General features: G+C 38.5%; 2 protein-coding genes across 7 annotated transcripts; one reads left to right on the top strand and one right to left on the bottom strand.

The window, feature by feature from the left end:
• Nucleotides 1-5: 5 nt before the first annotated feature.
• LOC111344364 (TNF receptor-associated factor 6) lies at nucleotides 6-13,672 on the bottom strand. Its single transcript, XM_088725146.1, has 8 exons — nucleotides 13,513-13,672; nucleotides 8,750-8,852; nucleotides 8,056-8,119; nucleotides 6,602-6,703; nucleotides 5,078-5,242; nucleotides 4,764-4,838; nucleotides 4,326-4,403; nucleotides 6-884 (listed from the first exon to the last, which is right to left on the bottom strand). Exons 1-8 carry the CDS (start codon nucleotides 13,670-13,672, stop codon nucleotides 138-140), a joined length of 1,494 nt encoding a protein of 497 aa, XP_088581272.1. The 3' UTR covers nucleotides 6-137.
• Nucleotides 12,107-27,216, top strand: LOC148729422 (methyltransferase-like protein 27). Of its 6 annotated transcripts, none has more exons than XM_088763358.1 (7): nucleotides 12,107-12,168; nucleotides 17,512-17,575; nucleotides 18,245-18,409; nucleotides 18,767-18,960; nucleotides 24,587-24,753; nucleotides 25,962-26,337; nucleotides 26,938-27,216. In XM_088763358.1, exons 5-7 carry the CDS (start codon nucleotides 24,622-24,624, stop codon nucleotides 27,123-27,125), a joined length of 696 nt encoding a protein of 231 aa, XP_088619484.1. In that variant the 5' UTR covers nucleotides 12,107-12,168; nucleotides 17,512-17,575; nucleotides 18,245-18,409; nucleotides 18,767-18,960; nucleotides 24,587-24,621; the 3' UTR covers nucleotides 27,126-27,216. The 6 variants fall into 6 exon arrangements, with proteins under 6 accessions (XP_088619484.1, XP_088619483.1, XP_088619482.1 ...); XM_088763357.1 differs by lacking the exon at nucleotides 12,107-12,168 and adding an exon at nucleotides 12,641-12,780; XM_088763356.1 differs by lacking the exon at nucleotides 12,107-12,168 and adding an exon at nucleotides 12,641-12,780 and having other exon boundaries at nucleotides 18,191-18,409.
• Nucleotides 27,217-27,991: the final 775 nt, after the last annotated feature.

Genomic DNA, 27,991 nt, shown 5'->3' with positions numbered 1-27,991 from the left:
ATCACTGTTACTAGTTGTAACTTTAATATACTATTATGAACAGTATAGTACATAATTTTAGGGTTTCCTTATAATCGCAAGAAATTAATCTTAAGATAAAATAAGACTTAAAACACGCTGTTAACTTAGAACACCTTTCATTCCCACACACATCCGAAATCCGATGGGGGACCAACCTGAATTTTAAGGAATAAAGTATCATCAACAATGTAGGATCCATCGAATAGATCCTCGTGTGATATGAATTCAGGAAAACCATACTCAGAATTACAATTCCACATTGGCCTGGAAAAAGCATCATTATCAAATTCGTGAGCTGTGTCAATCGTGCAGACAATATTATTTCCGTGGGTTTCACCTATTTCTTGGTCAATTAACGTAAATGTAACGGTCTTCTGAAAGGGCCAGGGTAACACAGCATCGTATTTACCTCTCATTACACAAAAATACACAGATAGGTGGGTATTTTTTCCATCATTTGTACCATCGGGATACAAAAGTGCCTTAAGCCTATAGCCATTTGGACCACTAAAAAAATAACCACTCTCTAACGCGTATTCCCTTTCCGTAGGCCCCTTTGCGTGGTGAAAAATTTCGCTAAATTCTTCGATCTTCCAGACATATGGTTGCGATTCTTCTTTAAATTTTGAAATTTTTCTATCTAAATCACGCAACTGCCACTTATGATCTCTTGTCAGTCGTTCTTGGGCTTTCCCTTCCTCTTCTAACTTCCTCTGGAGCTCCTCGATTTTATGCTCTAGTCGGATGCTTGTTTCTTCAAACTTTTTAACCTTTTCTTCAGTGGCGTTCAACTTTACACAAGCCAAGTCAAGATGGAGTCTTACCGCAGATTCTAGATGAGAATCAAGTTGCTTTTTCTGAAGCTGCAATTGAAAGGAGGTTATAGTGTCACGTTTCCTTACCCTCGTATTTTATCAGTTTTCTTGTCATTTTTAGCGTTTATGTATTTAATTATGTCCTCTTCTGTTTTCTAGCATGATCTCAGAATATCTATGGAATACCCTTTACTTTAATTTAAAACTGAGGATTTCTCCGACCCCAAATGTGACACTTAACATTCACTGAATATATAAAAAATTCTTCTATTTTTTTTTTCAATGTTCCTCTTGACACGCGCCTTTGTTTTTATCGTGCCATATAAACGACAGAACAATTTTAATAAGTCTTGCCTACGGTAACACCGCTTGGAAGCCATGTGTCATTTCACCCACTGCATAATGTTCAGCATGTCACTTTACCGGGCCTTGCGTTCATCTTAGAACATGTTTTCCCATGGAAGGCCACATTTATAAATTTAACGCTTTGAAATTATAACACCACGCTGACGATTCTTTGACCGAGAAACAATCGAAACAGTCATACACTTTTATAAGTTTCGTTAGTATAATTTCAGAGCTGAGCATAGAGTTTCCAGCAATCTGATTGGTCGAGCGGTTCCTTATATGACGTTATATAAACCGCTCCACGCGGTTTATATAAAATGTTAAAATAAAATGTTAATAAATGTTACTAAAATGTTATAATTTTAGAAATTTCTCTGCTGTTCAGCTCTGAAATTATACTAAAAGAATTATTGGTCTCAGGTTCGACTTCGTCTCGGGGATTATTCGACGATATTCACCTCGCCTTCGGCGAATAATTGTTAATTATAACATTCTGCTGCAGCATTAGTATAACATTCGCCTACGGTACTACATTTGAAATGAATGCACAGTTTGAGCTACTACCAGCGCAATGCTGATTGGAAACGTAGAAGTCCGTCCATACATCACTGGTCCATCAAACGGATAAAACTTGAGGTAGCTCCGTTCAGTTTTTGCCTAAATATGACGCGCGCGCCCGCGTTGAGTTTTCATGAATAGTTTTTTATATTTTCTGCCCAGAAAACTAAAAGTTACCAAAATGCAAAAACAAGGGTTGGGCTATTGGTTTTCTGTAGCTAATATCAATATAATTGTTTTCACTGTTAAAGTGCTACTGAAACGAAATTTTCGTATCTGAAATAGTTGCTCTAACCTGTAGTTTTGAATATGCTGATCATCATGAGATAATTTGCTTTGGCCAAAAAGAAGCGAAAGATATCTTTTTTAACCGTTCAAATCAAAAATTTTACACAAAACCATGTCCGGGTCCTGGTACCGAGCGAAATGGATTGATGAGGTCACTGGTTGTGTTCACTCCGATAGCGTGGTTTATTTCACTCACTGTTTGTTTGTATTCGTGGGCGAAGGAGATGGCAGATATTGAAGTTTTGTCAAGTGAATCTTCTTCTGAACGAAGCGAAGTTGTCTCCAGTAGCGAAGACGAAGATGGTGGCGTAAAATGGGGTTGACAGGCCTACACGACTCCCAAGCGTGTGTTTAGAGTAGCCTATTCAAAGATTAGCCTCACGAGTATGTCTTTGAGCGACCGCCCTCTTTTGTAAGATACGAGCGGCGGATTTTTGTATAGTTCGCTCAGTAGTGGTTGTGTTTCTATTAAATGCCAGTTTTTCATGAGAATTTGCTTTATGTGTGGCACTGAGTACGTACATCAGGGATTGCGTATTTTTTTAATCGTTCGCCTTTGTAGATGTACAGCTATTTTTTTGACTGTCTCGATCGTTAAGTTGTCTTGATTGCTTTCAGCTTGCGTCACGCGCGCTGATTCGATCGTACTACAGTTCTTAGTGTTCAGTGTTCCAGCCGTTTGGTTCGTTTGCTTTTCTTTATTTCGGTATTAAAACGACCGATTTCACGTTCATAGAAGCACATGATCGCCTTTACTGTTTCTTGCTCCGCGTTGTTAAGGATTTGCTTTATCTCATTTTTGAAATCCCCGTCTGCTCTTATTTTGGCCCTCGCCCTATATTGTAGGGATTCTGGGCGTGTTCTGCGAGGAATTTGGTACAGAGGGATCTGGGTTCTGTCCTGGTGTACCGGTTCACAAGAATATTACCATTGTTCTTTCTTTGTTTAGGAGTCATTGGTTAGCTGTTGTGTATTGTTCTTTCTTTGTTTAGGAGTCCTTGGTTAGCTGTTGTGTATTGTTCGGTCTTTTGTATCGGCTCTTGTGAACCGGTACACGAGGACAGAACCGGGATTTGTTCGTTATCCTCAGACTTGCCGATTAGATCATCTTCAGTGGCGGTGTCGTATGAGGCTTCCATGTTTTCTTCATTCTCTGAATGCCATTGCTTTGGCTCGGGGCGTTTAGTAGCCCATCTACCGTTATATATAATGTCTTTCGACATTTTCTGTAGATGGTCAAGCAAGACCACGGTTTCGATCCTAATCTTGTGGCTCTCATCAGTTTCCGATTAACTAAATAGACTGGTAGAGATTCGTTCTCGGTATCATGCGGGAATTTTGCTCCCTATCGGGGCGAACCTCTCGCAGATAGCCAAGATGCCGATGTGGCCACCGATGAATAAGACGAGGATGGCATTTTGCCCGAAATCCTCTTTATCGGCCTCCCAACATGCAAGCCACACTCCATGCTTTTACCCTTCTTTCACAGAAGTACACAACCAGTGACGTCACAGGGCTGTTTTGGCCGCGCCAAGATGGCCGCCAATTTTGATCTCAGCCGGTCAACTTCGAATGGTTAAAAATGTACTTTCCGCTATGCGTTGGTCCAAAAAAAGTACACAGCGTTTGCAAATAACGTTCAAACTCTATTATATTGCAAAAATCTCGGATATGAAAATTAAGTTTCAGTAGCACTTTAAGCTAAAACGTCACAAGTACTGCTCTAGCTTTGATTTTGATTTTCCGTAATGTTTCCGTGAAATCTTCCGTAATTTTCACCATTCATATGTGAGAAATTTGTCCTGCCCGTCAGTTTAAGTGGAAAAAATAGGGGTTGCTCAGGCATATTTTCACTTTTTATAATTGTTTTATTTATTTCCGTCATTAACTCAAAATTAATTTTAAGAATTTTTTTCATCAATTAACAATAGGTAAGGTAAATATATGTTAAACGCTTCACCGAGTTTTGGGAAATGTTACCGAAGGAAACATGATGAATCTCACTCGAAAGAGGTCTGTTCTTACTCAAACATCATTACGTCATAAAACAGAACCTCGTTACGTACACTGTCAAATATGTCGCCTTTTTTCTGCGATCTTTCTCGCGAGTTCAAAAACCCTCTAGACCTTTTTATTCATTTGAGTTAAATTTTTGTCACAAATATAGAGAAACTGCAACGGAAGAACCCAATCATGTGGCCCTTACACGCACCTGGTGGTGCAAGAATTGGTAACTCAGCGGTAGCTGGTGAACGACAAATAACAATAAAGTAATATTCCAGTAAGTGTCTTTACCTTTGTAGTGCAGCCCATTTTTTCGTACAGACAAGAGACCATGGTCAGCAGACAGTCGTTTTTAATATGATTTTCAATCTGTTACAATTAACAAGAAAAAATGCAAAAAATACTGTTAGTTTTGATACAATACTTTTTTCTAACCCATCACAGTTGAGTTTGTCTACCCCTTCCCAATAATTATGACTAACCCTATTGGGTGCTTGTGAGGCCGAAAGTTAGTCTCTAAATGCGCCACTTGCTCTGTACGTTTCTCAAAAAGATGATGGGACTTTTCATCGTAAGTCTCTCTAAACTAAATGTTTATGGTGATGTCTCGAAGGATTTACTATCTCAGTGAACCGATGATGTCAAATAATTGGGAGTACCCACATGATGCTATATGATAGTGGACTCTACATCATGGAAGTCTTTCTAGTGATAAAACAACAAGCCTACCTCCTCGTAGGCGACGGTCTCGCCACAGCTGTTTGGACATTCCAGCGGTTTTCTCGCGCAACTGTTAACATGTTCCTAAAAGAACAAAAATTACGTAATTACTTAAATACATCAAAGAGAACCCAAAATTCTGCCTGGTCATGGTTTAATGAAAGGAAAACAATCTAAATCGGCTTGTCTCATGACGAGAGCAGTCCAATGACTCGTGTAAGGAAGATTGTGTGTCATATTTCATTCGCGTGAGACAAATTTCACATCCATTTATAATTGCGTACTGTTTATTCATGATGACACGTTTTCCAGTCAAGACATACTTGTAACTGGCACTTTGGCCGTGGCTCATTACAGTGATCACAAAAAACTTTCTTCCACTGGCATGTGTCGTTCATGTGATCTTCTAATTCTTTCCTTCTGATTAGCACTTGGCAGTTTTCATGTGTACAAGGAATAAGTTGAAAACTGCAAGACAATAGGTGATCCTGTTGGGGCAAGATAAGTGTAAATAAATGATAGAAAAGAAAGGAAAGGGAGAGTATTGTGCATTCTAATGAGGACTATTGTGCATCACTTTGTTAATATACAGTATACGGTCTGCATTTCTTTGTTAAAAACCTTAGATAGTTATACTGAAACTAATACTGTATCTCATGGTGCTTTCCAACAATATTAAGGCACTTCTTTAGGATTTTCGATAAGGGGGTGAGGGGGGTAGGGGAGGAAGGGAGGGGAGGGAGGGCAGATCATATAAGTGTGCTCCCTGTACTGTATTTGAGATACTTTCCCTAAAAGGGGTGATTTAAAAACTACTGCCTAAAGTAAATGGTAAATCGAAATAAGTTACACAATCATGCAATGTTGTTCTGAGAAGAAAAAAGAAAACATTATCTTTATTGTCCCATCCACACAGCCAACCACTGGACAAAGCTACCAGCTTAAGGAAAAGACAAACTTAACTGGGAACAAGTAAGATCAATCAAATCACATCTGCATGGTCGTGAATAAATAGTATTTTTTTCAAAAAATTACCCGGAAAATGTTCCATTTAAACTTGTTCTATTTAAACATGCCTTTCTGAGATGAATGAGTCTCTATCCTAATTTCTCTGCAAGATGCCATTTTTACAATGGCGTCGTTTTACTACGGGACTACTACAATTTATTTTGTTTTTCCTTTCATTGGAATTCAGTAATCCCAACAGGGTTTCAATAACAGTAGAACTAATTGAAAATTTAATAAAAAACCTTCAGGTTTGTGCCAATGTAACTAAAGAACAAATTGAATATATCAACAAAGTATAAATGGTAAATTGGCCACCGTTACAATTATAAAAGCTGACGTTTTGAGCGTTAGTCCTTCGTGGGAGAGAATAGAGGAATTGTGCGTTGTGAATGCTTTTAAAGGCAGAAAATGGAGCTACTTTATTGGTGGGAACATGGCAACGAGAAATCAATAGCCACAATTTTTTCTCGTTGCTACGTTCCCACCAATAACGTAGCTCCATTTTCTGCCTTTAAAAGCACACACAACCCACAATTCCTTTATTCGCTCCAACGAAGGGCTAACGCTCGAAACGTCAGCTTTTATAATCGTAACGGTGGCCAATTTACCATTTCAACTTTGTTGATATATTAAAATTATCTCGTTACCCCCACCGACGCAGCCCCAAACAGTTTCTTTAGAAACTATCAGCCTTAACTAAAGAACATTTTAATAAATGTAAATCAACCTCAAAAGCCAGCATTTACATAAATCTTTATTTACATTCAGGCTTCATGTAGATAAACATCAAGAGGAGTGCTGCATTCTCAATATGATTGAGATAACATATTATATAGTACCTCTTTGTATCTGAGCTCCCCAGTCCAATCACAACCATCACTTGGGCATTTGATGTTGAAGGAGAGAATCTTCCTCTCAGTTGCTTTGTCTGGGAAAATGTCCTAATAAAAAAAGGAAAAAAAAATATTTTAATTCATGTGGATGTTTGCTCACCCTTTCCTGTTATAAAACACACACACACACGGACACACACACACACGCACACACACACACACACACACACACACACACACACACACACACACACTTTCTTAAAAGAAGTAAGAGCATGGCAAGCATTCAACACACAAAAGCACATGTTTACAAATTCTAGCAACTGCTTTCAAGGAAGTTACTACCGTCCCCTGTCGAATGCACACTCCCCAAAATGGAGAATTTAATCTAGTGTGTTACCCCTGAATGATAATTATTACTCGGGCTCCCGTAGGAAAGACCCAGTCTTAAAATGCAAGCCGTTCTTGGTCGCTTAAAGAGGAGTCATAGTCCCAGGCGTTCCTTGCTTAAAGCGCGCAAACTGGGAATGAGAGCGCAACAACTTGTGTTGACATTTGCTCGCTCTTCGTAAGCAACATAATTTACAGAATGATGAGTTTCGAGAGGGCAGCGCAGCAAAGATTCCTGTCTTATTCGCTTATCTCACGTAGAAACGCACACGCCGTTTGTGGTGGGCCAACGTTAAATGATGTCGAGCGTTTTCGGAATGGGCCGGTCCACGAACTTTATAGTTTGAAAACTGGCCAAGTGTGCAAAGTTCATACCGTGTAGTTCTCGCGACATAACAAATGAGCTATCTGTGAGTTCAAACTTCGAAAATTTTGGCAAAACTTGAACAACTGATGTAACAAAAAATAATGATGCTGAGACGAACACCTCACTCGTTGAAAATATTACAATGTTCGCGAACACAACTTCAAAGGTGGCGCCAGGATTAGGATATGACAGAAACAACTTAAATAGTAAGGTTAAATATTTAAGGTTAGCTCTTCCGTTATCCCGTTTCTGTTATTGGTTTTTATTGGGTTCAACACTTTTAAAGTACGAATTGGTCTTTCGTACATAACCACTATTATTATTATACAAGCGATCGTGAATGTTGGTTTGATCTTCGCATGGAGTCGTAAGTGCATAATAGAAGACACGATGATTACTGATACACCCGCAAAAGTTGTCAATATGACTAATTTACAGGAACATAATGATGTTACAGTCTCAATTAAAGTATACCAATTCAGATATCGTTATGCATAGTATGTATATTATATAACTGTACTCGTGTTTTGTGCGAATGCTACAGCTTTAAACGAAGCCCGAGTGAGCGCTCATTGAGCGTCTAGTTTATTTATTAGACTCATATCATTGGCATAATTCCACCATACCTCAGTGTTGTAAACTGGTGTGAAGTGGAGGAAGAGGAAATGAAAGAATATGACCAAGGAGAATAATATAAGTTTACCTTCTGACGGTCAAGATCTTCTCTGTCGACAGGACACGTGCAAGCTTGACTTTCACTTTCCTGCCTATTACCAGTATTGGTGAAAAAAAAAAAAAAAAAAGAATGAATTGATTAACACTGTGGTATCCTGCTGGTATTAAGTGATCAATTATGTATGCTGAAAATGAACAGATATTCAACACTTTCAACAAGATTAAGTGCGCTGTGCTGATAAAAACTATGATTGTAGGGTCTCAAAACGTTTTTTTCTAAATCAACCTCACATTCCTATAAACACTAGGCCTGTGAGCAAAAGCCCATGGACCAAACACCAAAAAGCCAGGGCCAGCTTAGGCTATGTTGATGTTACTTGTCTAACAGAGCTGAAGTTTCAGTTATAATACAGGCTCTGTTATTAATTTGAATGGATGAAACTTTGTGCATGTAAAGATGGTTTTACATGTGGTGTTTTTTCCATGATCTTACGATGTTATCCATCTCCTCAGTTAAGTTATAGCTTCTCTCGTCATCTGATATCAAACAATTTATAGAATAAATAGCCTTGGGCTGCCTTTAAAGGAGAAAGAGACAACATATCAAATGCCAAGGGAGAATTAGTCCAGAAAAGCACACTTTTTTCTTTTTGCCAACAAAGAGTTATTACAAAGAATGTAGTATACTTAAGAAAGTTTCAGCCTCTAAAGCCCTTCCTTACCACATGAAATCCTTGCACAAAAAGTAAGTAATAATGCCACCATCTTGTTTGATGTCATTTGCGCTCAACCTTGCTGGGCAACAGACATGGTTGCAGTATATCACTTCAGATGAACAATGAACAGATGTTGATTTACATAATCATCTGCAGAATTATGACCTAATTCTGCCCTACTCAACCCTGTGAATGCACTAATGCTTTTATTTCTACTTATTAAGTAAACAATCAAAAGATAGGATAACTTTTCTGATTCCTTCCTAGTCTTTGGTAAATCGACCTAACATGCTGTCTGTATGCTGCACAGTACTAGTTTCAGAAATCAAAACCAGAGTCCAAATTGGTTGATGCTATTATACCATTGTAGTATCCCACCCGGATGGTTCGGATTTAACCAGTAAATACTTGGATCAAACCAACACACATTAACTCAACAGTTTAATGGCAGACAATGTGGTCTAACCAACCCTTACATGCATACGCCAATGGGTAATACACTACAACCATCATCTAAACAAGTATTGCCAATAATATAATTAATCATGACTGTTGTTCAGTTGTTGTTGTTTTAACTGAGCTTAATTTTGTCGTGTTTAGATTTAATGAAAATACACAGTATTAGCTTTCTGGCCCCATGCAGTTTCAACTTTGTCCATCAAGTATTGATAAGTTTTGTGTGTTCAAATAGACTGAAAACTGTAAAATTAATAAAAACAATTTAATATTCATAGAGAATATGCTCCTTTGCTTGTTTACCCATATCATCACCTATAATAAAATCACCTGTATATCAAATAAAAATAAAATCACAAGTACATTTGGAAAGAACTGAATTAGGAATTCTGAAATTTTAATGATATCTACATCTCTTATATGGCACTAGCAGCCATGGCATGGCTACCACAATCATAAGTTTTTGAAATTCCCTAACTTTTCCTTGACAAAAGTGAAATTTCCCTCGCCAACTGAAGTGACAGTTTCATCAATAATTCCTGTTAAAGGCTCCAACCTCCCCACACAGTCATCCTCTTTCACCTATAAAAAATATGCCTTCAGCAAGTCAAATAAAATATGTGACTTCCTTAAGGTAACATATGAAATCTAACACCTTTCATGTCCTTGAAATGTACTGTAGACTTTAAATTTTAGCAGGAAAAGGCGACCATGATCCTTCATCCTAAAGAGGGCCAAGGCAAGAAGAACATATTTCCTTAAAATTCCCCTCAAAGATGTAGAATTTTCCAAACTTAAGGTGAAATTCCCTGAACCTTTTCCCTGACCTTGAAGAAGTTCAATTTATCTTCCAAGTATTTTTCCTGACCTTAAACAACCCTGCGCGAGATAACATAACCAAGACTCATGTGTGAGAAGTCAATAGCCCCATGAATCGTGAAACATGGCATAGAGTGCCTGACAACCTTAACTGTTATGTCCAAAGCTTCAAATGACCATGGTGCTTGAAAAGTATTATAATACTACTACACATTATGGAATACAGACCATGAAGGTGAGATGTATTACTTTTCTTTCCTATAGGGTGCCTTGTACATTCTTGCTTCTTAATCAAATGGGTGGTTACTTAAACATAGAACCACCCAAAACCATCCAAAACCATCCAAAACTACCCACAACCAACCAAAACCACCCACAACCACCCAAAAACCATCCAAAACGTAATGTTTTTTAGGGTGTTTTTTCGCTGTTCACACCCTTGTTGGAAAATGATCTGTACTACAATGATTAGGTATAAAATAAGTTCCTTCACTATCTTGTTCAAACTCCCTGACGAAGTCTGTGTTATCAGACGAAACCGGTAGGAAAAAATAAAGAAGTTGGTAAGATCTGTTACTGTGTGCTGCTCACTAGAGTATGTTTAAAAAACTTAAAAAATTAAAAAAAAAAAAAAAAAAAAAAAAAGAAATGGACAACCTTTTTTTCGTTGTTGGTAGGGCTGAAATGGCCAGTTATGGATGAGAGGCTGTAATTTTACTTGATATTAGCTACTTCACATGCTCTCCCTCTAGAGTTAATTAAATAGACAAGGCATAAATTTTACCTTACAGCCTGATCTGTGGTTTGGCCAAGGGCCTTTTAACCAGTGCGGCGGTCCTCTTTTAGTGGCAGTGATGTTATTTCAAGTAGAGCTATTTTCCTCCAGAGCTACTTCTTTTTCAAAATAACGAGCTCTCTCTTAATTCATCAGAAGCAAAAATAACGTAAGAGCTCGCCCTTCCTCCCCCCTCTAATAAGTCCCCCTCCCCCTCCAATAAGTCTCCCTCCCCTCCAATAAGTCCCCCTCCCCTCCAATAAGTCCCCCTCCCCCTCCAATGAGTCCCCCTCCCGCTCCAATAAGTCCTCCTCACGCCTATTAGAGCATATACCGTAGTTGAAGGTGACACAAACCTTATCCACTTAAAGTTCTCTTCGTTTACCAATCATCCTGAACATTTTTTATATCCCTGGTACGATCAGATAATTGGACGTTAACAGGAACTTTAACAACTGAGAATACGAAAAAAATCGGCGCGTAGTAAACGCAAACTCAAATTTTAACACCAGTAAAATGAAAAACGTTTTTCGACCTAAGGCAAGTGTTTTTATGATTGGATTTTATGTCTTCTACTCCAATGTCAATGTTATGTCTACGTGCTTGATACCCTGCGGGCAGAGTTTTTTTCTACTCTACGAGGAAAAGGACAACTTTCCTTTTACTCGTTGCATGGAAGGGAGTAGAAGAAAACCTCTGCTGCAGGGTACGTGCTAAAATACTACAATGAATACATGTTCAAGACACATTTTTAATGAGGTGCACTGCTTGCGATGGTGCTGCAATCCAGCGAGCCCTTTGGAAAAAAACATGTTACTGACTAAGGGCAGAAGTTGCAAGACACAATTCACTGAATTGAATTCAGGAAGCCCGTATTTGCTTTCTGAAATTGCTTAGAAACCAGGCTGAACTCAGTAGCTAAGCCTACTTGCCCAGGTCTTTGAGTGCTTGCGTGACCTTTTTCGTTTTGGGTGGTTTTCGGGTGGTTTTCGGGTGGTTTTCGGGTGGTTTTTGGTGGTTTTGGGTGGTTATGTTTTGGATGGTTTTGGGTGGTTCCATGTTTTAGTAACTACCTAGTCAAATGTTAAAACAATCAGATACATTTCTTTGCTTTTAAATCCTATTCTTAAACAGTTTGATTTGAGCCAACAATCAAGGACTCTTTTTGATCTGTGACACAAAACATCACTGTTTTCGCATGTAATGTAACAAAGCATAATATTTAGTAGTGTCGAAACAGTTGTTCAGTGATTCAAAAGCTTATTTCATGGTATTTGAGGCTGAGGTCTGAATCATCTTCAATTTTTATTTGCAACAAGTTGGTCGAAAGCTTGCTTTATTGGGGGAAAAAAGTAGACAAACATAAACAAAAACGGTAATATGAATAATCAGGAGGTAGAAATTCGCACCTTTATCTCTAAGGCTTAGTTTACACGTCGCGCTACAGTCCAATTTAATTCAGACGAATTTAATTCAAGGTCCCACAAGCAATTAAATTCGACGATAGCGCGACGTCTAAAACGAATTAAATTCGTATGGATTAAATTCGTCCTTGACGTTTTATCTGTCTTGGTAAGGCGGATAAAATATCGATAACGCGTCTTCAGTTTTAACGTCGCACTAGCGTCGCGTCGAATGAAATGCATACATTTTCTTAATGTATTTCAGTTTATTTCAAAATGACACCTCTGACAAGAAGCACTGCATTTGGGAAGAGAATTAGATTCGATAGTATTGATTTCGACGCATAAAACCACGCCACGATTTACGTCTACGGAACAACGAATTTAATGGAATTTATTCGACTGTAGCGCGACGTATAAACTAGGCCTAAGACATGTCTGGTACGGCTCGATTCCACACTGGGGTTTTCAGAACTAGTCTTACTCGCGTAAATTCGAAGATGATGCCTCACTGAGACACAAGTCGTTTGATAGAGCAGAATCATCTTCAATCTGAATCCTCTTCAATGTTTATTTGCAACAAGGTTGGTCGAAAGCTTGCTTTATTGGGGGCAAAAAGTAGACAAACATAAACAAAAAGTAGACAAACATAAACAAAAACGGTAATATGAATAATCAGGAGGTAGAAATTCGCACCTTTATCTCTAAGGCTTAGTTTACACGTCGCGCTACAGTCCAATTTAATTGAGACGAATTTAATTCAAGGTCCCACAAGCAATTAAATTCGACGATAGCGCGACGTCTAAAACGAATTAAATTCGTATGGATTAAATTCGTCCTTGACGTTTTATCTGTCTTGGTAAGGCGGATAAAATATCGATAACGCGTCTTCAGTTTCAACGTCGCACTAGCGTCACGTCGAATGAAATGCATACATTTTCTTAATGTATTTCAGTTTATTTCAAAATGACACCTCTGACAAGAGGCACTGCATTTGGGAAGAGAATAAGATTCAATCGTATTGATTTCGACGCACAAAACCACGCCACGATTTACGTCGATGGAACAACGAATTTAATGGAATTGGATTCGTCTGAATTAAATTCGACTGTAACGCGACGTACAAACGACATGTCTGGCACGGCTCGATTCCTACGACATGTCTGGCACGGTTCGATTCCACACTGGGGTCTCCAGAACCAGTCTTACTCGCGTAAATTCGAAGATGATGCCTAGACACAAGTCGTTTGATAGAGCAGCAAAGTACAAAGTTCATGAAATAAATCTCGTAAACCTAACTCTTTTCTGATTCAAACTTTGGAGACAACGGATGGCCAGTTTCTCTGAGTTCCCTACGAACGCAGTCGACCTGTTCAAACTGCTAAGTCTTTCAGACGCGTCACTATCGTCAGTGGACGCTTGCTTCTCATCGGGAGTACGCTCTGGCTCCAAGGGATACGGCTTTATTGCTGCCATTTCTGTTTCGAGCAAGGTTGAGCGCAATGACTTCTGCAAGATGGCGGCGTAGCCAAGATGACGCGTTATTACTCGCCGGGCTTTTGTGCAAGGGTTTCATATGGTTAGGGTGGGCTTTCGAGGTTGAAACTTTCGGAGGTTATATGAGTATTCTATATTTGTATTAACTTTTTGTTGGTGAAAAAAGAGTGTTTTTCACGATTCTACTTCTCTTGCATGCAATTGATACGTTGTTGTGCGTTCAAAGTCTGATAGATGGATAGGAAGTGATTCGGCAAGGACTTCAAAACATAATCTCAACATAGATCCTACTCGTTGTAAATTGTGTCCTAACATATTACTGAACATACACAAACCTTTAAAAATGTTTCTCAAGACACTTTCTGCAGAATCTGTGACCGCATCTTGACATAACTGGCTCTCGTAAAGGAAATTGGCAAATTAAACACTGAAAATCTTCGTTAATCTCTTTCAGAAAATCCTCATCGTAACGCGAAGGTAATCGAACGTCTTCCATTTCCACACTGAAGAAAATTTCCCGGAAGCAAATCTTCATTCAGTCGTATAATCAGTAATTACCTCGAGACAAAGCAGGCTAACTCTCAGAAAGCGATGCGATCCGAATTTTTAGAAAACTGGCCACGCTTTGGGCATTCGATAACAATTATACCGCCTCCCGGTTAGCTCAATGGATAGAGCGCTGGACTGTTGTGCGGGAGGTCGAGGGTTCGAGCCCCGGCCGGACCAACACTCAGGGTCTTAAAATAATTGAGAAGAATTTGCTACCTTTCTATAACATCAAGAAATGGTTAGATATTCTAGTCTTCTCGGATAGGGACGAATAAATGGAGGTCCCGTCTCCTGCAGGGTTGGGGTAGGAGACGTTAATTTCCCACACACGAGATTACTGTGTGATGGATGTCCTCCCCTGGGGTGGGATGGGTGGGATATAGGGCGCACTTAATTTGGAGCCTCGCTCTGTTGTGCGACCCTCACCACACTCTGGTGAAAGTGATTAAATAAATGTCAATAGAAGCCTCTCCCCTTATTTTCAATTGGTGGAGGCACAGAGCTAATAGGTATGCACCTCACCTTTCCATGCACCTTCCCTTGTCATGGCGTTATGTTTCTGAAAGAGTCAGCATGGATTTTAGGGGAGGGAGGGTTGGTGGGGACCAGACTGGTGTCTTAAACCATTCACTACTCTGAGGGCGTTTAGATACATAAACAACAATAGGGTGTTTGAAGTCGGATTAGATGAGACTACGACGGAAAAAGAAGACGGTTGCAATAAGTCAAGTGGGATCTTTTCTTAGAAATCGGATCACCATGTTTTCAAAGAATTGCTAGGGCTGAATGACGATTTGCTCCCGTGCAATTTCTAGAAAGTGAGAAAATGGAAGACGAGCAGTTACTTTCCGGTTACGATGAGGATTTTGCAAATGAAATTGACGAAGATTTTCAATGCTTAATTTGCCAACTCCCATTACGAGAATCGGTTCTGACCAGGTGCGGTCACAGATTCTGCAGACAGTGTCTTGAAAAACATTTTCAAAGGTTTGTGCACGCTTATGTCTAAGGAATTATGCTATGACACAATTTACAGCGAGTTCGTCCTCTCTTGTGATTATGACTTGACGTGGAGAAAACGAATTCAGAGTATCCAGTCGCAAAGATACCTTGTATTTAGCCTTGCAGGAGTTGAACAGCGCAAGTCATCGTTATTTTCAGTGCTATCTTCTTTATCTTTCTCCATCTGTTCGGACATTATGTTTATTTAGTATTCGATTTCTTCATTTTAGAGTTTTTCCACCTCTTGCCGTTTGATTACGTCTGATTGCAATAAATCTAAAGTAAATGAATTAGTGAGGCATTTTGGTTTAAACAACGTCCCCCTGAGTGTCCTCCGATTGGAGTCGAGAACGCTTTACCTTGCCATGCTATTATCTATCAGTAAATTGTACCTGTAAATAGAGAACGCTTCCACGCAGCCCAAATCTATTTATTCGAGGAATTTTTTACCATCAGATGTTAATAGAGGAGCTACACCTTAAATGCACCACATGCATTTAACCCAAACAATTTCATAGGGGAACGATTTCATTGTAGCCACAATTCTAAGTTAATAAAAAATTCCGTGTTATTTTAATGAAAATTTCTCATGTAGGTTAATCAGTCGTTCGCAGAACTGAGTATTCCTCATGGCTGACTTTTTATCGATAAGAAGAAGACTTAACTAGCTTTAGCTTGTTTGCATAAATTCGTCTATTTGTACTGTAATTCAATTCTGTAGACCTGTTTGTTGTGATCGCCTTTTTTTTTTTAGGTGGAACTTTATGATCCAATGTCTTAAAGTTTTGATCACGTTTATGCCAGATCGGAAAACTGTTTACAAAGTGTCGAATACATTAAGCCTGTAATGAAAAATATTCACGGAGCCTAACATATTACAAACTTAACTTCAATGATGAGAACAACAAAGCCCTGGCTTTTCTAATGTTTGGCCGACGATTTTTTGCTATTCCTGCTGTTCATGGGAACGTTGGTTTGGTCACTGAAAAGCAGAACAATTGTTTGTCTCTCCCGTATAATGACTGCGCAATCTTCACTTTATTTTTTCGCTGCAATCTTGTTAAACGTATTGAATATCATCTCCTGAATTCATATATGTTTAGTTGGTTATATGTGCATCTATCAACAATTTAATAAAGCCATTTCAATGTGTCTGCGTGGGCGCGCTCACTCAACGTGAACAAAGAAATTCGAGAACAGTGCGACAAATTGTAATTGCTGTTTTGGATGTAATCGGTGTATTAATTATGTTATAAAGGTTCATAAAGATATATTTTGTGAATTAAGAGATCCTTAATGGTTGAAATGAAGAAATTGGTTTCATAAGAAACGATGGAAATTTTTTTCTTTGAGTGCATCACACGTAGAGTTTATAACTGATAATGAAAGAGCAGATGATTGTCTTGGAAAATATGAATAAATTCTTGGAAAGGAAATCCGCACCTTTAAGAAAATTTCTATTGGAATTGTCTCACATTTGGCTTATAAAAAATAATTCTGACTTTATTCAAGACGGAATATTTCAGTCGATATGGTAATTCAGAAGTCAAGCAACACAAAAAAATTAAGATGAGCCCCAGCTTTGGGGCAAACATATTATTAAAGAGTTTTAAACCTTTCGCATATTTCACGTGATGTCATGGTCCGTGGGAATAATCACTTAATGCTGTCAGTCTTCATAATGGTGAGAGTTTGACTGAAATCAGTCGACCTCCATCGTAAGGGGATAGCTCTGCTTTGTTTTCCCAGAGACTGACTTCTTGGAATTCGGATCGCACCAGTTTTTAGAGAATTAGGAAGTTGTGGTGTAGTTAATGACTTATGATTGGCTTTCGAGTAAATTCCTTTAATTTGTTGGAAATAGAAGACGTCCCGTTACCGGCTTGTAACTAAAAAGATTTTTCGAATGAATTTGAGAAGGATATCTAGTGTTTAATTTGTCAACTGCCACTAAGCAAGAAATATATTCAAAGGTTTGTATTGTGGCTTGAGGAACACGACATATGCAAGCAAACATTTTCTAGGTGACTTTCTCTTGTCTGGCTTTTGTAGTGACAAACGAGTTGTGAGGGGAAGGGAAAGAAAGTCTACGGTTGAAGTTCTATTTAGTATCAAAGAAAATAAGTCGGTGTTCTTTCTAGACACTTTACGAGTGATTAAATACATTACATAATTTTAGTAGGGAGCTAGTATTTCCCATGCGTATCCATCAAGACTTGCGAGATACTAGAATGCCACTGAATGTTTTCTTTTGTGTGCATAAACAGACAGGAAAGCGAAAATCAAGCTTGCACTTGTCCAATTGAGAGAGAGGAGCTTGACTGTCAGAAGGTAAAATGAAATCTTTTCTACAGTATCGAGGTACCTACTGACGATTCCGCGAATCAAATTAATAATAACGATACTGATGGTAACTATAATAGGGAAATTCATATGACGATAACGACAGCGACAAAGACAACGATGACGATGACGATGGCGACTGACGATGACGATGGCGATGGCGACTGACGATGACGATGACGATGACAATGAAGATGACAATGACACTGACAATGACAATGACAATGACAAAGACGTTGGCGATGGCGATGGCGATGACGATAATTATAGTGATGACTTTTTTAACTTGTTAATCTTCCCCAAGAATGCTTCTGATATCCTAGGTGATTGCACTTCACATTAATACTGTTTTTGGATGAGCATCAGTCCTGTTCCCATTGTACTAGTGAAAGGCTGGAAAGCTGCTCACCACGATGACAAAAAAGATGCTAAAAAATGTCTTAATTGTGTTCAAGATTTCAAATTGTGTTCTACGAGATTGTTGAATTATTTGTGCTTAATATTTGCTCTAAACCTATGTTTTTTGTCGAATATTGCTCAGAAAGGCGACACTTCACCAACACTTCTTCGTGCTCTAAACACTTTCTACTTGAATTTCAACAGGTCACCGTAAAGTCGTGGCATTCGCATTTGCTTTTGATCATTTTGCTCTTATAGGATCACCTATTGTCTTGCAATTTAAAGCTTGTAAAGTGTACCAATAAAAATTGTCCAGAGACAATAAAAAGGAAGGAACTTCAGGATCACGTGAACAACACATGCCAGTAGAAGCGAGTGGATTGTGATCACTGCGGTGAGAAACAGCCAAAATTCCTGTTTCAGGTAGGTCAAATTAGCTCTAGTCTTTTCCTGAATGCTGTGGCTCAGAAGACCTATCACCTAAAAGCAATTGCAACTCTCCCTTACTCATGTGTGAGTGCACATAGGTCAAGCCACGCGACAGCTTCGCCCTGAAGTTCCAAGCCCTTAGATATGACTAGCCTGTTTGACTAGTTAATTTCCACTGGTGCACCTCTTTTATTGACCTAAAAAAGAAAAGGTGGAAGGAGGAATACCTTCTAAACATTCAAAGTTCCAACCAAGCGAAATAATTATCCAAAGAGTAAATATCCTGCTTGAGAAAGACGAGCTCTGCACCTGGAAATGTTGTTTTTATTTTTACATGTACCCACACAAAAGAGAGCCACAAATAAAGCGTCAAAGAGAGCCACAAAGAGAGCCACAAAGAGAGCCACAAAGAGAGCCACAAAGAGAGCCACAAAGAGAGACACAAAAGAGTTTCATTTCATTGTTGGTAACTCCCAATCTTCAAAGAAAAAGACTTTTTTCTATTCCATCCGAATAGCTGCAGCGGGACCTTTGCTCAAGAGGAGGTGGGTCTCTAGTATGTTGAAAGGCTTCTATGGGTTACTGGTCATTTCGTACCCAGTTAGTTTAGTCTTTTCGTAGTCAGCTCGGTCGTTTCGTAAGCAAACTAACAAAGTATGTTATCATGCTGAGTATGTTTCAGGTAAGGTCGGTTTCTTATTATAAATAGCAATATTATCTAAAGGACGTAAAGACAGCAGAGTGACAATAACTCTCAATAAAGAGACGACAATTTTAAGTTTAAATTTAATAAGACGCGTCTCGACATTCCCATGTCACCTTCAGTTGCAAATGAGCTTTTAACGGTTGTACATTTGAATTTATATTAAGGTACGTTACAAATTACGTGTCAGGGCTTACGTTACAATTTGAATATTAAATACGCGAAAAATATAAATAGCGCGCGCTTGACTAGACCAAAAAAAATAATAATAAAAATAAAAAAATCATAATAATAATAAAATAAAAGACTAAGAAACAACATAATTAAAAGGAAAGAGACAATTCTAGATGCTTCAGTTGATTAAGAATGGATTTTTCCCACTTAATATGCAATGCCTCTTTGATCTTAATTTGGTATTTTGAAGCGGCAGAATCTAAGATCGTGAAACATTCTGTATCACAAGAGTCAAGACAGGCCCTTGATGATTGCAGGTGCTTGTAAATATGCGAAGACTTGTCCGACAAGAGGTCCTCACGAACTCGTGTACAAATGTGGCGAGTGGTCTCACCAATATCACTCGGATTACAACCAGCACACGAAAATTTATAAACGACACGCGAACCTAGACCTGGCGGTACTCGATCTTTCACACTGAACATGTTTCTGAGTTTAAACGTAGTGAAGACTAACTTAATATCTAGATCAGCTCTACAATAACGTTTGAGTAGTTGTCTTAACTTAGTCTGAGCGATTTTTGAAAACCGGCCAACATAAAGAAGTTTATAATAGTGCGAAGAATGTTAGTTGAGGCATTCTGCCCGGTAGGAGAAGGATTAATTTTCTTAGCTAGATACCTGTAAATGATCCTGTCTATGACCCAAGATGGAAAACAATTTTTTCGTAGCCGGAAAATAAGTTTCTTAACATCCAGATGAAAACCAACTCAGGAATTATTGATCTCATATACTCTGTCAATCAATGTTCAGACTAAACCTACTTTGTAAATCAAAGGAGCGAAGCTGAAATAATTAGTAAGAAGACCAGTAAAAGTCTTCTTGCGATATACACTAGTGACGATGGATGGATGACTGTTGTCTGACAATATGTCTAGAAACGATAATTTCTTATCAGTTTCCCTTTCTATTGTGAAACGAATACTGGGGTGCTTGGTATTGACATAATCAAAGAACACGAGCGCGTCCTCCTCGCTATTGAACAAACAAAAGGTGTCATCAACATAACGTCTGTAGAACAGAACTTCAGAGAATGAATAGTTATCTAGCCAGTTTTTTTCACGATGTCCCATAAAGAGGTTTGCAAGTACTGGAGCAAGTGGGGAACCCATGGCAACCCCATCTATTTGATCATAAAACACACCCTTGAACAAGAAACCGGTCTCAGCTGTTGCGAAGGTAAAAAGCGTTTTCAGGCAGCGGCGTTTATCTTAAGACCAGTGTTACCTTGATGAATGTACTTGATCGCCAGATCAATGCATCCATCAAGAGGTATACTAGTGAACAAACTCTCAACATCGAAAGATACCATGATGTGCAGTCAATGGCAGAGGAAGTTTTTTACAAGCGATGACTGATGTCGCGGGCGTACGCTTTAGGATAGGATGCACGCTTGCGCATATTGCATTTAGTAGCTATGTAAAAAGATGAAGTAGATTACGCTGAATGGGTTTTTAAAATGTTGACAAAATTTCCCTGGAGTAAGTTCCCTAGCGTGTCCCTCGCATTTCAGTCAATTCAGATTTCCTTAGCACGGCTTTTCTTTTCAATGTCTGAACTAAACAGAGTCGATGGAAAATCATTGGTGTACATCATTTGTATTCTCGGTTATTTTGGTTTTATCTACTGAGTTGATCTGCGAGTTTTACCGCATTCCTTGTTGCCTGGATATAGGGAAAGGCCGCAGGCTGCCGTATGCTGCTTAGAATGATTAGGAATATTACAATGTCTAGCGACTGCTTTGGATGCGTCTTAATTAAATTAAATTAGACATCAATCTCTCGTTCGTTGAGGATTTCTTCCCAATAGATTTGCTGCCTTTTGACGGTGAGTAAAATGTACTAGAGTCAAATGATGTCGTTTTTACCTCAGATACTGTACATACTACAATGAAAGTGATGCCATTCTATGCACTTAGTATGTCGAGCTATACCAGACAGACACGATTTACACATCGAAGATGATCTCAGTGCGGTTAACTGGTTAACTGTTAGCCGTAAAACGGCCAAAACAATTCAACCGTTAGACGTAAAGATTGACAACTTTTAATCGTTAGTCATTCAAAAAGGCTAATCTTAAAAAGTGTTCTAAATAACTCAACCGTGAGCATAAAATGGCCAAAATTTTAACTGTTAGTCGTAAAAGCCATAATCCTACCGTAAAAGCCACAATCCTATCAAGAACCTCATTAAATGTATTAAAAGAAACTCCAAAAATTTTGTTAGAGAGTAAAAACAATTTTTGCCTTCGAAAGTGCATGTTTGAATATCAAATAATCGCTCGACCTAGAATATTCGTAAATCTCAACGTTAAAGGCTACCGAAGCAACACAACTTCTTAGAGACATATGTTATCAATGTATCAGTTTCCTTGGGATAAGCTATCGTCTAAAGATATTTAAACCACTCAATTTGAGTTAAAACTAATGTCTATAGTTTGCGGGGTTGGTACTTTTTCGAGGTCTCCCAAAAATCGGGAACACCTCTGAACTGTTGATGAAAATCACCACTGGTCGTTTTCAATATTGCCAATGGTGGCTTTTAATTCTTTAGCAGCATATTTTGAAATTTGTTTTGCATATATATATAAATAACTGCAGACAGTACTGTTTCGGCCTTCTCGGCCTCATCAGTACAATCAGTGCAGTGCTGTATATATATATAAGAAAAATATTGTAGTACACGAGGACGGACAACTTCGAGCTAAGAAAGACATATACTCAAATAAAAAGTCTAAGAAAGTTTAATAAAAAACGTTTCGGTCCGAGACCTTCATCAGTTGTAATACAAAGACTTACAAATTCCTTAAACAGATTTATATGGGGCGTGATGACACATATAAACAAACACAGTAATTACTACGCGAAAAATTATCACAATAAAAAGAAATGGAAAAATTGTCGAATCCACTGAAAATGTTAGGGAACCAGCGTTGACTTGAAAGGCGAGAATTGTACTAAATTTCCCAATCAACGCTGAGACTGGGACCTTTGATGCCCGCCCAATTTGAACGGAAAAATTCTCCGCATTCATTATAGTTTATTCTTTTTTCGGAGTGAAATTCCTGGCACTTATTCAAGCCGAAGGGTGCCACAGAGAACAACTGTGCGCTCCAGTATGCTTCTTTGGTAATTAGAAGTTTCTCGATGTTACCTGAATTGTTTACTGTCGCCTGCACTTGATCAATGCATTGGAATGAGAAATCGCTTAAATCATATGGTGTTTTGTTAAAATGTACCGCTACTTCACAGGTCTTTTTCTTAGTGACCATAGCAGACTTGTGGTTGCGAAATCTAACTCTAAAGTCATTTGTTATAATATATAATTAATGCGGAGAATTTTTTCAAATTGGGCGGGCATCAAAGGTCCCAGTCTCAGCGTTGATTGGGAATTTTAGTACAATTCTCGCCTTTCAAGTCAACGCTGGTACCTTGACATTTTCAGTGGATTCGACAATTTTTCCATTTCTTTTTAATGTGATAATTTTTCGCGTAGTAATTACTGTGCTTGTTTATATGTGTCATCGCGCCCTATATAAATCTATTTAAGGAATTTGTAAGTCAATGTATTACAACTGATGAAGGTCTCGGACCGAAACGTTTTTTATTAAACTTTCTTAGACTTTTCATTTGAGTATATGTCTTTCTTAGCTCGAAGTTGTCCGTCCTCCCGTACTACAATATTTTTCCTACTATTTATCGAGGTTTGGACTGTGAATCCTTTTGGATCCTTCTGGCGCGGCGTCACTGTTGGCTCGAGGCCTTTTAACTTGTTATATATATATATATATATAGGGGGCATGAATGGGGGCATGAACTTGCTAGCTCATTTCGCTTGTTTAGACTGCAAAGTTCCTTTTTACATATGATCGTGAATTTTTCAAAAAGACATAAATTACATTTATATATATATAAAAATTCTTGGACTTGATTTGAATGTATTTCGAGTAGCGCTCAACTCTTAGAGGAGCATTGATAATTATAACGAACTGGTTCAAGACTTGTACTGCCTCGACGATGACGATGACGATGAACTACCTCTGAAGTCTTGAACCAGTTCGTTAAATATATATATATATATTTACATGTAGTATATATATATATAGATGATGAGGCCCAGAAGGCCGAAACGGTACTGTCTGCAGATATATATATATATATATGTTTATCTTTTAAAGTCGTTTTTGTTTTGCTTGGAAACTCGTTGCCTGGCCAATCACTTCATTTCGAAGAGCATGTCGAGCTGCTACAAATTAAATGGTTAAGTTTCTAAAGATAACTTACAGCAAAAACTCGAATCTAAATGCATGATATATAGATTTAATTAAAAAAAAAATGGGAATGCTACATTTAAACAAGGAAATAATCAAATTTGATACTTCAGCAGTACTGTTTATTCTCAAAAAGCATTCCCTCGATTTCTTTAAAAGAATTACATGTAGTATTGGTATTGAACGAAAGCCTATTTGAAATTGAGTGATTTCAAAATAAGTGCTATAAATTTAAGTTTAATTTTGATTTGAAAATATACCAGCGATTGATCACGCGCGCGAATCACACTCGCGAAGTTTAATTGACATTTTATTAGGGAGAGAAGACATTACTTATGCGAAAGGAGTGGGCATCAAAAACTTATATCAGGATGGTTGATGGTAAATCCGAGGGGTAATGGGTCATATGCATTATACCCTCACCTGTGTAACCTCACCCTTGAGTAGTATTGGCCGCACTTTGCATATACCAGCGATTGATCACACGTGCGAATCACACTCGCGAAGTTGAATTGACACTTTATTGGAGAGAGAAGACAGTACTTTTGCCGTTTCACGTAAACGAGGTGCTAAATCTTTCTAGTGACGGCGATGGAGATGCAAAAAGCGGCAGAAGAGAGTCCAGAAGAGAAAACAAAAATGACTCTCATGGGTCAAGAGAACACATACTACGTGATTTATCACGCCTCAAACAATATTTGCTCTATTTCGTGGCTTTCGAAATAAAAAGCTCATTCTTGATTCTAAATAAAGCGAAATATTTTGCTATATAATATACTGACCAAGCTTGAACGGTTAAGATGTCTGGACATTAGCTTCGTCCTTTTTTTTTTTTCGTTTTAATGGATCTAGACTCCATCTAGGCTCCATATCGGTCGATAAAACACCAATAAAGGAGTCGGCTAATATCCAGCCATCTTAAACTCGCGCTTGGTGAACAACCCATATGTCAGTCAATCTTTTCAGGTGCAGATCAAATAAAATATATCTGAGGTACAATCATGACGACCTCAGGAAAAGGAAGAGCAGGTTACGAGAAGTACTTCACTGGCACAGTGCATACTCTGAAGGTGACGTTACCGAAGGAGGACATTCAAGAAGTGTTTGATAAGTGGGCAGACTCTTATGAGAGAGTAAGTAAATTACGATAATCATTGTAAATAAGTGAGTTTCATGATTTTTGTACAACGATTCCCCTTGCCCGCCAAAGGGCATGAATGGGCAGTTGCTAACTCTCCAAAACCCCTTGTGAAATGCTTTGCATCTCTCGATGGACTTTCGTCAAGGAAAAGCAGTATTCTCAACCTATCAGAGCTACATCAAGGCCGGATAAGCCTATCAGGTTATGTACAGACTTTGCATTGGTTAGTGAGTGTGTCACGATAAAATTTACCTGATCCCTCCCTCCCTAAGGCTCTATAGAATTCTTACGACTCCCCCAGCCCACCCTCAAAACACTTGCTGGTCAAGGAGGCCGTGTGTAAAATTAACATATCGCTAATTAAATCATTTCACGGAATAGGTCCCTTAATTTTTCCTCAAAATACATTAGGGGATGTCAATTGCGGCACTCCCAGAGGCAAGCTGTTCCATAACAACACTTCCGCTATTGGAAAGCCTTCTTTTCTAAAATTCAGTGTGGGATTGTGGAACAGCCAGCTTGTATTCATTCTCTCTAAGGTTATAACTAATTAAACCGCATCGACGAACAAAACGCGAAGTCAGATATTCTGGAGCTGTGTTATTTACAATGCTATGCACTATTATTGCTTTACTAACTACGCACTGATGGACAAGTTTCGACCACATTCAATTTTGAAATAATTCACTGGTACTGCAGTCATAATTAGTGAAAGTTAGAACGCGAGTGGCGCTTTTCTGAAATTTCTGCAATTTAGAAGAAAGGTTCTTAGAACAATTTCCCCATACTACATTACAGTAATCAAAGTTTAGCTGTACCAGTAAATTGTATACGTTAAGTAGAATCTTAAAAGGGAGAAAATACCTAATACGCTCATCGAACTCATGCCAGAAGCAATCTTCTTAGATATTTCGTTGATATGAAACTCCCAAGAACGATTTCCATCGATGTGAACACCTAGGGATTTTGAAGTCGACATTTGTTTAATCGGACACTGCTTGATTTAAATAATGGGATTCTTTTCTAGCGTTAACATATAGCCCCCCCCCCCTCTTCATTCCCTTCATATGCTGTTGGTGTCAACTGATTCCCCTCGGTTTCCTCTTAAAACCATGTGATCCCCTCAAAAATCTTCCAGTCTGCCTTTTACCCCTCTGAAGTATATGAATGAGTGGTGCCTAAACATGTTTGCAATTTTAGGAACTCTTTTCTGTCGGTTGTGTCAAACATAAACCCATGGTAGAAGTCTTTGACACCACGATTCAAGAAGCCATGCCTGACAAACCCAAATGTGAAGTTAAAATAATGGAAATGGGAGCCGGAACTGGACTGTTGGGACTTGAGCTTAACAAGAAAGGCTACACTAACTTGGACGCCCTTGACACCTCTCAAAAAATGTTGGATGAAGCCAAGAAGAAGGGTGTCTACACCAAATTCATTTGCAGCAATCTTACGGAGAAGCGGACCCCTGGTATTCAAGATGGCGAATACAATGCCTTGATATTATCAGGGGTGGTGGCCCTAGTCTATATCAAACCACTGGCATTCCATGAAATGATGAGGGTTGTCAGCAATGGTGAGTGTCCTTTCTGCCTTTGCTTCCCTGATGACTTTAAAAGACCCACGTCGAATCATGACCTTTTGTGGGTAACGATAAAATATAATAACAACACCACCACTAATAAAATCAACAGCAAAAACAAACTCTATTTACTCCGTAACATATTATTACAACAATTTTTATAAATCTCGTTTTATGGCAAAGGTGTAAGGGACACTGGCACCCAAAATAACCACGGGGTTAACAGAAATTAGTGCAAGTATGCATTTAGATATATATAATACATGTACGGTCAGTACACTACACATATTACATCACACCATGATATGCGCATCCCAACCTCAAATATATTAAATACGTAAACCGTCATACACATTCTTGAGCAGAAATTGCAAAGAAACATCATCTGCCTATCGTTTTCTTTATAATCATGCATAGATTCCTGTTTAAATAAAAATTTAAAAGAAGAGAGAGAGAACACTTAATAATTTCATGAAGGGTTAAAACCAACCGGATAAAACCAACCGACGCAGCACCACAGTTTCTATACAAACTTACACCCTCAACCAAATTTATTAGATTGTTTTTACACCACATTGCGTTTGTCATTAACAGGAGGCGTTATCTATTTCGATGTTCTCACTAAAGACATTCCTGACTTCAGACCTGCTATGATAGAGCTGGAAAAGCAAGGCTTGTGGACTCTTATCAAAGAGGAACAAGTACCACATTATAGCATCGAAGATAGTGCTTTACCAAAATCAACTCCTGTTTTTGCGTTCAAAGTCAACTACAAGGAATGATACCATGTTTATTGCCGTGTACTGTAGTGATGATTCCAATTTCACGTAGTAGGTTTACAGAATTGTACCGAATAAATACTAAACGAAAGTAAAACAGCACTTAAGGCGACTTTTCATGTCTTTTGCAAATTAATGACCCCAAACGCTTTTTTTTTTTTATGGCTACACAGGTAACCCCCGCGTTCTTTACTTTTGTTAAGATACCAATATATCTACTGAAAGTCCATATTTAGGGACCGACCGTAACCGCCTTGGAGGGGGTGGGTTGCCGGAGGATTTTGGTCGTGTAACAATAAAAACTTGCCCCGATCACTCCCATTCAATTTTATTTTAATGCCCCCCTCATACTAATCTTTGGACGATCCCCCGTCGTTCTCGCTAAAAACCGTGGGACCTGCCAAGAATCCTGCCACCCCCCTTGGCGATAAACAATAACTTGTCCCTCATTATTGTCATTATTGTCCAATCGACCCTATTTCAGTGCGACAGTTACATTCATGAAAATTCCATAAAAACTGAAACCGCAGTACACACATACGATTTTCATACATTCAAAATTCATTGATTTCTACACTTCTACGAGTTTAATTAATACGAACCAATATGATAACCAGATCCCAGTTGGCTAATGTTAGCTCAGTTCATAGAAGCACTGCACCGGTATCGCAGAGGTCATGGCTTTAAATCCCGTACGAGCCTAAATGTTTTTCAGGCCTTACTTTCACTACTACGTAAATAGGGTTTATTACTGCGAGGATCGCTTTCATACATTTCATAAAACTAATAATGATAACAATATCAATAATAATCTTAATAATAATAAAAATAAGACTCCTATGATAATATAAAACCTGTGGCTCGAAGAA

Source organism: Stylophora pistillata, chromosome 6 (assembly GCF_964205215.1).
Source record: "Stylophora pistillata chromosome 6, jaStyPist1.2, whole genome shotgun sequence".
Taxonomy (NCBI): domain Eukaryota; kingdom Metazoa; phylum Cnidaria; class Anthozoa; order Scleractinia; family Pocilloporidae; genus Stylophora; species Stylophora pistillata.
The sequence above is the reverse complement of the archived record's forward strand: the minus strand, read 5'-3'. Positions and strand labels throughout refer to the sequence as shown.

Bases quoted from the DNA above. Each gene is read 5' to 3' on its own strand.
- LOC111344364 (XM_088725146.1), bottom strand. From the start codon at position 13,672: ATGGCAGCAATAAAGCCGTATCCCTTGGAGCCAGAGCGTACTCCCGAT. The intron at 4,839-5,077 runs GTATGTCTTGAC...TTGTTCTTTTAG, and splicing joins GGCCAAAGTGCCAGTTACAA to GAACATGTTAACAGTTGCGC. The intron at 885-4,325 runs GTAAAGACACTT...TTTCAATTGCAG, and splicing joins AAATGGGCTGCACTACAAAG to CTTCAGAAAAAGCAACTTGA.
- LOC148729422 (XM_088763358.1), top strand. From the start codon at position 24,622: ATGACGACCTCAGGAAAAGGAAGAGCAGGTTACGAGAAGTACTTCACT. The intron at 24,754-25,961 runs GTAAGTAAATTA...TTGCAATTTTAG, and splicing joins GGGCAGACTCTTATGAGAGA to GAACTCTTTTCTGTCGGTTG. The intron at 26,338-26,937 runs GTGAGTGTCCTT...TGTCATTAACAG, and splicing joins GATGAGGGTTGTCAGCAATG to GAGGCGTTATCTATTTCGAT.